The 12,747-nt window shown below is 35.9% G+C and overlaps 1 protein-coding gene across 1 annotated transcript in view; it reads left to right on the top strand.

The window, feature by feature from the left end:
* The window catches only part of LOC121868849 (ribonuclease Oy-like), a 32,396-nt gene extending 19,914 nt beyond the window's left edge, over window positions 1-12,482 (top strand). Inside the window, exons 5-7 of the mRNA XM_042369838.1 lie at window positions 2,529-2,683; window positions 8,089-8,234; window positions 11,348-12,482. Of these exons, the coding sequence (XP_042225772.1) occupies window positions 2,529-2,683; window positions 8,089-8,234; window positions 11,348-11,396 (350 nt within the window). The 3' untranslated portion in view covers window positions 11,397-12,482. The remainder of the gene's footprint in view (window positions 1-2,528; window positions 2,684-8,088; window positions 8,235-11,347) is intronic.
* Window positions 12,483-12,747: the final 265 nt, after the last annotated feature.

The raw sequence follows: 12,747 nt of genomic DNA, 5'->3' as shown, positions 1-12,747 counted from the left end.
AGAAAGTTACATATATTGGCCAGAAATTATGTGTTGAAAAATAACCATAACCCGATTCATACAGTAAGAGAGGATATGTTTTAGGGGCATGTACAGTAAAACCTCGATAAATCGCACTTCAATTCATCGAGATTCGCTTTTTTCAGACTCTGAGATGCTCTTGTCACCAGAAATACTAAGAAAAAAAAACAGCTTTAAGAAATGGGGAAGATTAAATAATTAATCTTATGAAATGAACAACACTTACTGAATACTGTACAGTGGTCAAATCATATTTGCAATAGGTCTACTGAGAACTAAGACACTTGAGTATGTAAGCAGGCTGGGGATTAATACTTTACACTACAATATTACTTAAGTGATGATAAACACACTACATTAGTATTTATTAAGTGATGATAATACACAACTGTACTGAACTAATTTACTAAAGTATTGAAGATAGACATTGTGGTAAGCCAGTCAGCTGTTTACAGATTGTAAACAAATACAGTGGGGTATGCTATAACGAACGTAATTGGTTCCAGAACCTCGTTCGTTATAGCATTCGTTCGTTATAGGATTAATCCGTTCCAGGCCCCCAAATACAACCGCTTAACACTGAAAAAATTCTGTGGAAAATGTAAAAAATACGGTACTTTATCTTACCTTAGTGTTATTCAGCATGCAGGTACCCTAAACACTGGCATCACTATCACTTCCACTGGGAGTCTTGGCAAGGTCCTCAAACAATTGTTTAGCCTTCTCTAAAATTAGCTTCACTAATGTTACCACCTGCCATTTCTTTTCTCCTTTATCCACACTAAGAGTAAATTTTCCATCTCTTCAATCACATTACACCTTGCTTTGCTAAGTCTAAAGATTTTAGCCACTTGCACAGTTTTTTAACTCCTCTTTATTCTTCAAAATCGTACATATAGTCGATTTAGCCATCCCATATTCATCACTAAGTTACTTAATGCTTCTTCATTCTCACGTTTCTTTATAATTTCTTTCTTAGTTTCAAGGGTTATTAGCTTTCTCACTGCTTTGGACGACTCATTGTTACAATTGTATACTTGTATAACAAAATAGTTATACAAATAACGCAATTTCACATCAAAAGACGAAATTTCAACAATAACAGTGGTGCACTGGCTACACAATGAGACAAAGATGGCCTGGCCGCTCTTGTTGTGGGTGCGGGACAACAATATATATTCATGCGCAACGAAATAGTCGGTATTCATCCACGTTCGTTGTAGGAGTTGCGTTCGTTATAGCATTCTCAATTTTATAGGTAAACTTAGATTCGTTATAGGAATATTAAGTAGTAGGATCCGTTCGTTATAGCATACCCCACTGTAAGTATGAAATGACTCATGGTTTTCAGTGTGGGATTCTTTTTTTCAGGAAAGCCGATTCTTTTAGGATAATATTTAACAACCTGGCACCAAATGATCCTAAATTATATGAGAATTGTGGTGCAATTATAAGTTAAAAGTCTTGTGGGAGAGGGGAAGGAGCCACCCACCCATACTACTCCCCCCTTCACCAGCTGCTCCCAGATAAACATTCGTCTTCCACATACTGTACAATATATTACTGTACCTGTACTCCAATACTTATTTGTTCTTATTTTTATCTTTATTGTACTCTACAGTATACAGTATTTTATTTATTCATAAGACAAATTCTGTGGTTACTTACATATAACACTTTCCAGTAAATAACAATCATCTCGGTGAAAACAATTGTTGACAACCAGATTTACATGTCTGATTTTCAACCCAGAGAGTTCTGTTTCATATTTTTTTTTATTGTTGATGTAATATTCTTTTAATAACCTTGTTATACACTTAAAAACCTTAGTTGCTGAAGTGCAGTAATAACATAACAACAACTGATTTTCTTTAAACAGTTCAAATAAGCAGTGTTATCTCCAACTCCCCCATATATTCTCATTTTTCGGGGTGGGGCCTGCCTAATTAGTCCGATTTATCGAGGTTCTGCTGTAATTTTAATTTTTGCTCAAACCAAAATTTGTATAAGTGAGAGTAACTTTCATTCAATAAGAAAGAGGTGAAACTTCTAAAAAATAATGTTTGTAAAGCGAGAGATACCTGTATTCTATTATACTTTATTAAATATTAAAATGTGTTAAAGGAAACTTAATCATTTTGAAGAATAGCAAAGCAGGTCAATGTTGACATGAAAGAGTACTTTGGGGAATAGTACTGTACCTTGATACAGCAATTCATTGTCTACACTTTACCATACAGATCTGTTAAGATGTTATCTATTGACTTATGAATTAATTTTTATAGATAAACTTGTAAATACACTGATGTTCTAGTCACTGGTTATGCACATGAAGTAAGATAATTTTTGTTCTTTAGTTAATGTTTTTACTATAGTAGCAGATAACAAAAACTCAACTGAAATTATACACAACCTTAATTATGGACTATATATATGTACAAGCGATACCACTTTTCCCCACCCTGCCATTGTTATGATGTTAAAATTAATAATTGTTCATCTTCCAGGTTTAGAGTGGGTTACCCATTATGATTATGTGGCTGTTTTGAGCAAGCATAACATATTCCCTGATGATGTCAAGACCTATAGCCGTAATGATATCTATATTGCTATCAAAGATATGTTTGGAGTTGAACCAGCCATTAACTGCATTTATAACAAGGTACTGTATTGTCTCTCTCTCTCTCTCTCTCTTCACTCGGGCCATAAATTCTTATAAATGTTGTTTATTTTCTGGTGAGTGATTTTAACTACAGTAGAATCCCGGTTATCCAGAATCCATGCAACTGACATATTCAACTAACCAGCACAAATTGAAATAATAATAATAATAATAATAAAAATACAATTTCCTCCAAAATCAGGTAGAATCATAAGTTGGTGTGCAACAGGGATGAGCTCTTATATTTATTGCTATGATAAACAATAAAATTGATACATAGCGTATCATAAAATCATAAGATACAATGCCTGGTCTCTGTCCAGGCAAGAAACATTTGTCTTAACCCTTAAATATTTGTTGTATGAAATTCCTACCATCTAGCAATTCCTTGAGGCCTCTCTTCTCCTCTAGCCTGTCCTCTCGGACCTGTGAGTGAGCAGGGTTTTCCCCCATTCTTAGAATGGACTATCCCGTAATGCTGCACTGTGATTGGTTAGCTCCTCCCCTAAGCACTAGAACACGCTTCCCCCACTAGCCCTGTGTCAAATTTGTATTGGTTACACAATAAATTATCACACAAAGTCATCCCAGGCATTAAGTACAACGCATTCAGCCACTGAAAAATGGTATGAGTTTACGTAAACTCAATCAGACAATGGTGATGGTAATCCTCCCAGGAAGAGAGCAGAAGACGAGCGCGTATTGCATCATCCATATGTCACACGCACACCTTCATTCAATCTGTTTCCATCACAATATTTTAAAATGAAAATGATAAAATATACAATACGATAAATGACTTCATCTTAATACCTTGTTTTCTTTTATTTCTCATCATAATAAATAGCTTCTATCATAATGATATTTTTTTTTTTTTGGGGGGTTAGGTTACTACATTGTGCAAGGGAGGAAGGAGACATCATCACCTTCAATACAACATATCCTTTTATTCTCAAGTCAAAACACAAATTATTTATTTATTTTTTCTGTTATTGAAGACTATATTATTTATGATAGATAGTTACACCATAAGAGGTTGATCACATAGAAATATAATAATAATGAATCAGGTCAAAAGCTGGCCTTCAAGCAGGTCAGGGAAGAGATTGCCTTCTGTGCATGCCCTTTTATTTTGAAGTTAAATTACAAATTGTATATCATATTTTTTGTATTCTTTAATATGTTGTATTATTATTAATGATGAAATATACACCATAAGTGGCTGTTCAAATGAAAATATAATAATGAATAAATAAAAACAAACTGGCGAACACGGCAACGGCCAGTCCAACCCCTCCCATCTCCAGCACGTTTACACATGAAGTGTTATCTCTCGTACCTATTAATCTCGTTGGTCCTATATCAAATTTGATTAGATCACTATACAATGTCCCCATATATTTTAATAATAAATAAGGTAATATATTTTATATGAAGTAATTACTTTTTAATGAGCTGTACTACATATACATAAAGAAAAATATAAAAGGAAACACACATGACATTTATTGCACATTAAATTTGAATTTTAAGGGTCATTGGGGGATGTGTGGCTGCTTAATGCACAGTGGCTCAGAACCCCCACTTGGTAAAAGTCCAGACAATCAGCAAGTCTGGAATCCCTTAAGCCCCAAATTGTTCAGACTTTTGAACGTTTACTGTAACACATTTTATGTTAAAAAAATAAACCCTTCCACGCTCAAACCATTCTCTAGGCAACACGACACAGTTCAGGCAGTCAATATCCCAGTCGACCCACTGACGTGTGGCTGCTGCGCTGGCTGTGTATATACCGTGATGTCACATTGGGAGGGAGCACAGCCATGCAGTAATCCACCGCCTACACACACATACACAACCATGCTCATAATTTTTCTTATTTTATAGTTTTATATTATATTTTCTTTATTTTTAAGCCACATTTTAAGTATTTTAATGATTTTTCGAGAACTTTCATAGTTTCATTACATGTACTGTACAGTAAAATATATGCAGCAGCTGGGCTGGCTAGTCAGCGATGCAATTATAGCCCACCGCCTCCACACATATTCACTTTCAACACATACACAGCTATGCTCTTAATTTTTCTTATTTTATGTTTTATATACATTTTTTCTTTACTTGTATTTCTAAGCCACATCATTTATATAGAGTGGAAATTGTGAGGTCATCCTGTAGCACGATTTATTGGGGATCCTAAGAGTGAGACACAACTAACCGGCAAATCTATTAGGGCCTGTGTATATACAGCACTATACTAAGGCCTCAATAGACAAGTAGATCATGACTAAAGCTCACACTGGTTCTACCAGCCGAGCTAAAAATCAATGCTGTGCACTGCCTACAATAGTGGTTTGTGATAAGTTTACGGATAATGTTGGATCAAGTTCTGTACTTGGAAAAATTTCATGCAGTTGATGTTTCCATTCCTGTACACATGCTACAGTAGTTACTTACCTTCCATTTGGTGTTGATGTATCATTCTGCCAGACAGGAAATGATAGGTTTAACCCAGTCTGAAAAGGAGAAGTATTCATTTGTACTATAACAGCAGGGATTCGTAGTTATTAAAGTACAAAACAGTCAAATGATTATACCTGTCAAAAATCAACTGGAACTTCCAATCACTCAACATTCCTTGTTATTAAGAGCAACTCAACAGTAAATGATTAACCTGTCTTATTACCAAAGTGGTGTTGGGGTTGTGAACAGTGAAATTACCAATTGAAATTCACTTAATAAAACTTGGACATTTTTATGCTGTAGCCTAAATGATTTAATGTAGATTTGGTTGTACCTGGGCCACTGCCAGAATTTAAATCTGCAAGTGCTAGAGTATACTGTATATGTATAAATCTATGTATATGTATAGGAATCCATGTGTGTGTTTAAGAGTGTATATGTCTAGGTATTAGATGGTGTGTGATTTAAGAAATACCCTGTATTAGGTTGGAATAGAGTTAAAGGGCTTGAGAAGGAATATAGGGAAAACAAAAGCATTAATTAGTAGAATGGGTGAAGGACCTATGGTGGAAAGTGGAAAATGGCCATGTGCTCTCTGAAGGTGTTGGCAGCAACTCAGTGATGTTCAGATAGAGTGGAAGGGGGATACACAAGAGGTTCATTGGTGTAAATGGTAGACTACAGGATGGCCTGACTTTAAGTGTTTATATGTGCTGGTAGTGTGTGGCCTTAGGCTGGAGAAACTCAATATTGGGGACGTATCCCCTTAATTGTCATTGAGTTCTGGTACATGGTTGACACGATCTGTGCCTGAAATAGTACTGAAGCTAGCTCATTTTCAAGATTCAAAAGTGCCTGGAGAAAGTTGAAGGAGTTGCTGCCTTTATTGACAGCAAGAGGACCTTCCCTTCATGTGAAAAGAAAAATGTATGGAATTGGCATAAGACATTTGATAGTATATGTTAGTGAGACATGGGCGGTTAAAGAAGATGACATATGCAGGCCTGAGCTAGCTGAAATGAGAATGGTGAGGTGGATATGTAATGTGACACTGTAAGTAGACTGAGATGGTTTGGGCATGTGGAAAGAATGGAGGAGACCAATTGGATCAAGAGGTGCATGGATCTAAATGTGGAAGAGAGGAGAGCTAGGGGTAGGCCAAAATATTATGTGGGGGGAGAGATTTTAACAAAAGACATCAGAATTAAGAACCTGACAAAATAGGCTGCAAGTGACTCTGTAGCATAGAAAGTTGCTATCAGGTAATCACTGCTAACCTATGCAAGCATGGATAATAATTGATATAAACATTGATGATGATATGTATCAGTATATAAATGTAAGAATGTTTTTTGTGTATAGACGTATACCTGTATGAGTTTGTACTTAAATGTGGATTGTGTTGACTGTACAGTACTGTTTATTTATGCTGTAGTTTTCATAATTTGATTTAGATTAAATTGTATCTAAATAATGGGATCTTTCAACTGCTCAGCAACCAATTCAACTCGAGGACAACATTTCACACCTCCACCATACATTACACATACCTCATTTGACACTCAACTGTTGTGGTAGGGAATCACTTTCTAGATGTTACATATAATTCATGTCACAATGCAGGGAATGTTGTTTATGAGTACAGCATAGTATTTAGTATTAAATTACTTCTGTGCTGAATTTGAATATTTATAGCAGTGGTTCCCAACCTTTTTTTCTAGCGACCCCAATCACGCACCTCTAGCCATGACCGCGACTCCACTGGTTGACGTTAATTTCATTCAACACCTCCCACATAGGCCTATTTCTCTTACAGATTTGTGGGAATTTTCCATGAAGTGGCAGAAGTGCTTCGCGACCCCAAGACCTAGGGTTGGGAAACGGGGATTTATAGTGTTCTGATATTCAAACATGGTGCTACAGACAGGCTGGGTGGCTGGCAGTTTCTGTCACAAATAAGGACTACTCAATACTCTTATAGAGTCCATCTATAATAATGATGGTAGATATCAGTACTATACCGTTTCCCCCCACCCCTCCAAAAAAATATAAAAATGGGACAGAAACCACAATGATTCAGAGATGCCAGTATTAAAAATTTTTCTTTATTTGTTGTATTGGCAAAAAACACATCCTATCAAACCATGTAGTAATTACAGTGACTGTATTGTATCTTACAATGTTTTAAAACATAAATTACTGTATATGAATCTTAATGAATACAGTTCTTAGATTTTGTGCTTTTCAAAACTTATGGAAATATACCTTTTCTATAGATTTATGGTTTTGTTTGTTTAAGCTATTGCAGAGTACTGTACTGTAATTTCTTAATTGTATAAAAAGGGAATTCACCAAACCTAATTCACCCCTGCTAGATCTGACATCACTTAACAGCAAAACTTGAACTGCTTTATACCAGCTATACTGTACTATAGTAAAAAAAAAATACATTCTTAATTTGCTAATGATTATTTGGGATTCATTAGACACTACTACTGTATATCAGTTAAACAGTAGCACTTAGGAAGTGTTGAAATTTCGAGTACAGTAAAGTCTCCCAAAGTCATCACCCTTAGGATTTAGCAGTTGCCAGATTTGGGAAATTTCCAGTTTTCAGAAACGTAAGCCACCACCACCACCAAGTATGCACATTACAGTACTTCCACAATCTATAGTTGAGAGCAAAAATGTTTTAGGTAAAATTATGAATTAAGTCGAAGAAATTGAAAGCAGGAGGTAGCAGAAGTTCCACATTTTGGTTGGACTGCCAAGATTTCACATAGCTAAGTATCTTTTAAATGTAATATTCGTTAAAACAAAACAAAAACACTTTTCAGGTATAACTATACTTTGGCATGCCAGACTTGAGAGGTTTTTCTTTAGCAACTATTTAAGCTTTTCCATTCAAAACTGCTACTTTACTTCCTGTTATTTATTTTCAGAAAACCAAACAACATGAATTGTCACAGATCAAGTTATGCTTTGACCAATCTTTACACTTGGTGGACTGTGATGGAATTATTGGTTATAATGAAGAAATTATTGGAAACTGCCCACAGCTTGGAATTACATATCCTGCATCAGTTAGGTATGTATTATAATAGGGCATGCAATTGAGTGTTAATGTTAATAGTCTGACATTATGATGTCAACTTTCCTTGACTTAAACTACCCAAAATAATTTGCCTATGCTAAGAGTATAACATCCTATCTACATTACACATTCCAAACTATAAGCAACATTAAATATTACTTTTTTTTTTAAGGACTAGAAGGTACACATCAGTGTGTACTCTGACATTGTGACTTCTCAAGCTAGGCTTGCCTAATATACAATGGAATTACAATGAACTTGATGAATTGGCCCAAGGTGTCTCTCACATGGGCAGGATGTTACATTAGAGACAGATTGAGATATAGTAGTTGATCTATATCCCCATAGTGTCTGCGTATTTGTGAATCGTTTGGGTTTTTACAGTAAGCCAGTTGTACTTTCTGGATCAGTTGGTCTCCACTTTCCTCTCCCTCTCCACACCACTCTCTTACCCTCAGTCTCATATAACAGTCATATAAGCTGTAGTATTGCTAAGAACTGTGCTGTCCAAGTTGATTTTTTTGAAGGTACTCTTAAACAGTATTCCATTTATTTTATTTTATCGAATGTGAAAGTCTTTATAATTGCTTTTACAATTGTTTTTTTCAATAATGGTAAGTTTTTTCATTTATGTGTACAGTACTGTACATGTTTCTCTTTATGTGATTGTCTTTGTTTGATTTTATTATATATGTATATATATATTTTTTTTTATGCAATACAATATAGGTACAGTTTTTTATAATACCATATAAAAAATCTACAAATCTTTATAATAATTTGTGAATTTCCATGGCCATGTTCCTCTATCCCTATTAATCTTCTAAGATGTCAAGTTTCTCTAATGTGGATTCATCTAACAGGTTCTCAGTCAGCTTGTTAACTTACCCTTGGGACAGAGGAAAGGTTGGGGAATACAATGCTATACATAACTGGTTTCTGCAATACAGTACAGTATATGGCTCTTAGCAGGTTATTTACTTATTTTACTTTTATCCTCTTCACCACTGATCGGCTCGTAGCTGCTTGGGCGATCGGTCACGTCTGTTATGCACTGTTGGCAAATACTGGGCATGCACTGGCTCTTGAATGTATCTGAACCTGCTCCGGTGTTTGTCAAGTATTATCTTGAAAGAGCTCACACTCCGTGCCGTCACAACACTCTCTGGCAGATTGTTCCAAGAGTTCACAACTCTCATTTCAAAAAAGTTACACCTCACAGTTTTCTGGGCTTGTGGCTTCTTCAAACTTGGTCTGTGACCCCTTGTGGGGTGAGCATCCGCCAGCTCCAGGTAAGGGCACTCGAGACTGATTAGCGCCCTTTGAGATGCTTATACACCTCAATTAGGTCTCCACCTTGCCCGTCTGTAGGCAAGTTCAGGCGCTCAATCTCATGGTAGCTCAGGTGCCGTAGTGCAGGCACCAGTCTGGTGGCCCTCCTTTGGACATTTTCAATCAACTGACAGTCCCTTGCATATCTTGGGGACCAGAGAGGGTGACAGTACTCCAGACGGGGAAGCACTTCACTCTTGAAGATTGTTACAAGGGATGGACCGTCTAGATATCTGAACGACCTTCATATAAGACCTAACAATTTAGTTGCCTGATTTACCTTCTTCTCACAATGGCCCAATAACTTCAGCTCATTTTCAAACATACACACCTAGGTCTTTTTTCATTGAGTCTCAATTAATGCAGTTTCTTCATCCCGTTGGGACATACGATACATCTCCTTACTGTTGGTACGTCCCAGGTGCATCCTCTTATACTTTGTGACATTGAATCTTAGCAGCCATTTCTTCGACCTTTCTTGGAGCTCACAGAGATCCTTCTGCAGCTCTTCACAGTCCGCTTGGTTCTTAATTTCCCGAAATAACTTGGCATCATCCACAAACATTTGTATGGAGGAATGTACAGCATCAAGCATATCATTTATGAAGCAAACAAACAACAGGGCCAATACACTGCCCTGTGGTACCCCGCTTGTGACAGGTACGGATGATGATTTCGTGCCATTATCACCACACACTGCTTCCGGTAATTTAGAAAGTCTTCGATTCACGCTAGGACATTTCCCTGAATCCCATATCCTTCCAGTTTAATTTTTAGCCTTTCATGGGGTACAATGTCAAAAGTCTTTGCAAAATCTAGGTATATATTGTCAATATTACCACCCTGTTCCAGAATATGGGTCGAAATATCCAGTACCTTGAGTAATTGTGTTAAACAGGAGTGCCCCGGCATAAAACCTTGTTGGCAATCCTTTACAAGTGCCTCATATACTGTAATCACCAGCAGATGCTGTGGTCTTGAGCCTACAGTAGGCATTCACTGTCCACTCTGCTTAATGTACATTACATTATTTGTAAATGTAATCACTTTTTATGTCTTAACAATGCTTTAACTCTGTATTCTTAGTTGATGTCCAGGTACAGTAATGTACAATATTGCACAACACAAATTGTACATAAAAAAGCAGCAAAGGGGGAATCAGCCTTGTACAGTGGCAGATTATGAACTAACCACATGAGTTACCCAAGCAACTAGCCCACCTGCTCACCGGCATATGGGGATGCATCGAAGCATGATGCAGTCTCTCAGAACTCCTGGAAAAAATTTTCCCATGACCAGAGCAGATTTTATCAGAATTTTTATTGAAAATGCACGTGATTTTCATCCTTGGAAACTCGTTCCCATGCCCGGAATGGAGAGAGTTTTCCTGGAATTTTTCCGGTTCAAAATCAATTCCAGCTATTAGAGAGTTCTGGGGACTGGGGATTCTGGCTAACGGGGAGATCACCATAGTTGATAGTACAGTGTATGCAAAAAAATTTGCCGGTTGCCAAAAAATCAATCGGAAGGAAAAAGATTCAGCGTGGCTCTTACGTGTTTAAGGGTCACAACTAGCCCCATATGTGGGAGGGAATGATGTTACAAAGAAGGCGGTGTGTAAGTGTTAAATACCACACTTCCTACAGATTCATGATGCTGTTTTATTTTTAGTAAAAATTATTTGAAATCACATTGAACTTCAAAATTCTCAGAAGATGATCTTAAAAACTACTTTAGAAATATACTTCACTAATATATATTTTTCCTACCACTAGGACAGGGGGAAAGGAATACAGTTACTCCCGCAAGTTGGCAAAGTTCTGAACCCAGCGTTGGGAGGATGCACAAGCAACTTGTGTTTCCTGGCCGTGTCATGCTCTGATGATGGTCTATTCTCTCATGTGGATTACTCTCTAGACAGGAATTTGACTTTTAGTAAAAACTTTTCTTCCATCTTTAATAACTGTCAGATTTTTTATTTTTTATTTTTACAATTTAGGACAGATTTCTTAAACATTTCAATTTATTTAATACTGATAAATAATGACATGTTATGAACTTGTACTGCTTATACAATAACAGGAAACTTCTAAAATTTATTTGTTAAATTGTCTTTCAGACAATATCATGTAAAGACTGTGTTCATAAACCATTATACAGTAATCTTAAGATGAAATACAATACCTGTAAATTCATTTTTAAGCTAGAGTTATCTTAGCCACTTAATTTAATAGCTAATTTATTATTATTATTATTTAATGTTGGTTCAGCATTATAAAGACTATGAATGATAGGGTTGTTGAAATATTAACATGTACATTTTACAAATAGAACTTTTTCATTTCTATTTCAATTAAATTTTCAAGTACTGTACCAGTATTAAAGCTAGACGCATAGGTAGTGGCTACTGTATATCAGTAGGATAGAAAATGTGTTAGTAAAGACAAACTTATCTCAGTCATGTAGTTTACTAGGTAAATGGTAGGAAATAATGACTGAAGTTATGATAGTTGCAAGGATGCTAATGGTACTTGTCACTTGTTGACTTACAATCTTCTGTCATTTTTTTATTAACAATGGCTTTATTTTATGACCTAAGGGACCTCATTAGTGACTAGGTGAAATCCAGCCAGTAAGTACCATAAGGTAGAATCTGGTAAACTCCTACAGGTTTATTTCCTTAATGGCCAAGTAAACCATCTTTTAGATAATGTTTTTCTGTTAACCAGAGTCAATATATAATTTTTTCCCATAACTCTTAACTATTGCCAGATCTACAGGTGGTTTTATTAGCTAGAGAGGTTTCAAGTCAAGAGTTTAACTTAACACTCAAGGATTCTCTACACTAAAACAGGTTCTTATATCCATCCAGATCCACATTTCTTGTCGTAAAATAAAAGAATTAATATATACAGTATTCTCTCATAATTGACAATTCTCATTGTAAATAATAATTTTGCACTTTCATGAGAATCTTTCTCATGATTTAGGGTAACTTACTAAAGGCAGTTTCACTAACACGTTTTGCATCAACACTTCTATTTTTTGTCATAGATGCAGTATCATTCAGATGATACATATCATTTCCACCCGATTGGCTTGCACCAAATTTCCATGGTCAAATCAAAATCCATACTCAATAATTGGAAAGTTATGTTAAATTAAACATTGAGCC

Source organism: Homarus americanus, unplaced genomic scaffold, assembly GCF_018991925.1.
Source record: "Homarus americanus isolate GMGI-L3 unplaced genomic scaffold, GMGI_Hamer_2.0 scaffold32583, whole genome shotgun sequence".
Taxonomy (NCBI): domain Eukaryota; kingdom Metazoa; phylum Arthropoda; class Malacostraca; order Decapoda; family Nephropidae; genus Homarus; species Homarus americanus.
This window is presented reverse-complemented; position numbering and strand designations above follow the sequence as displayed.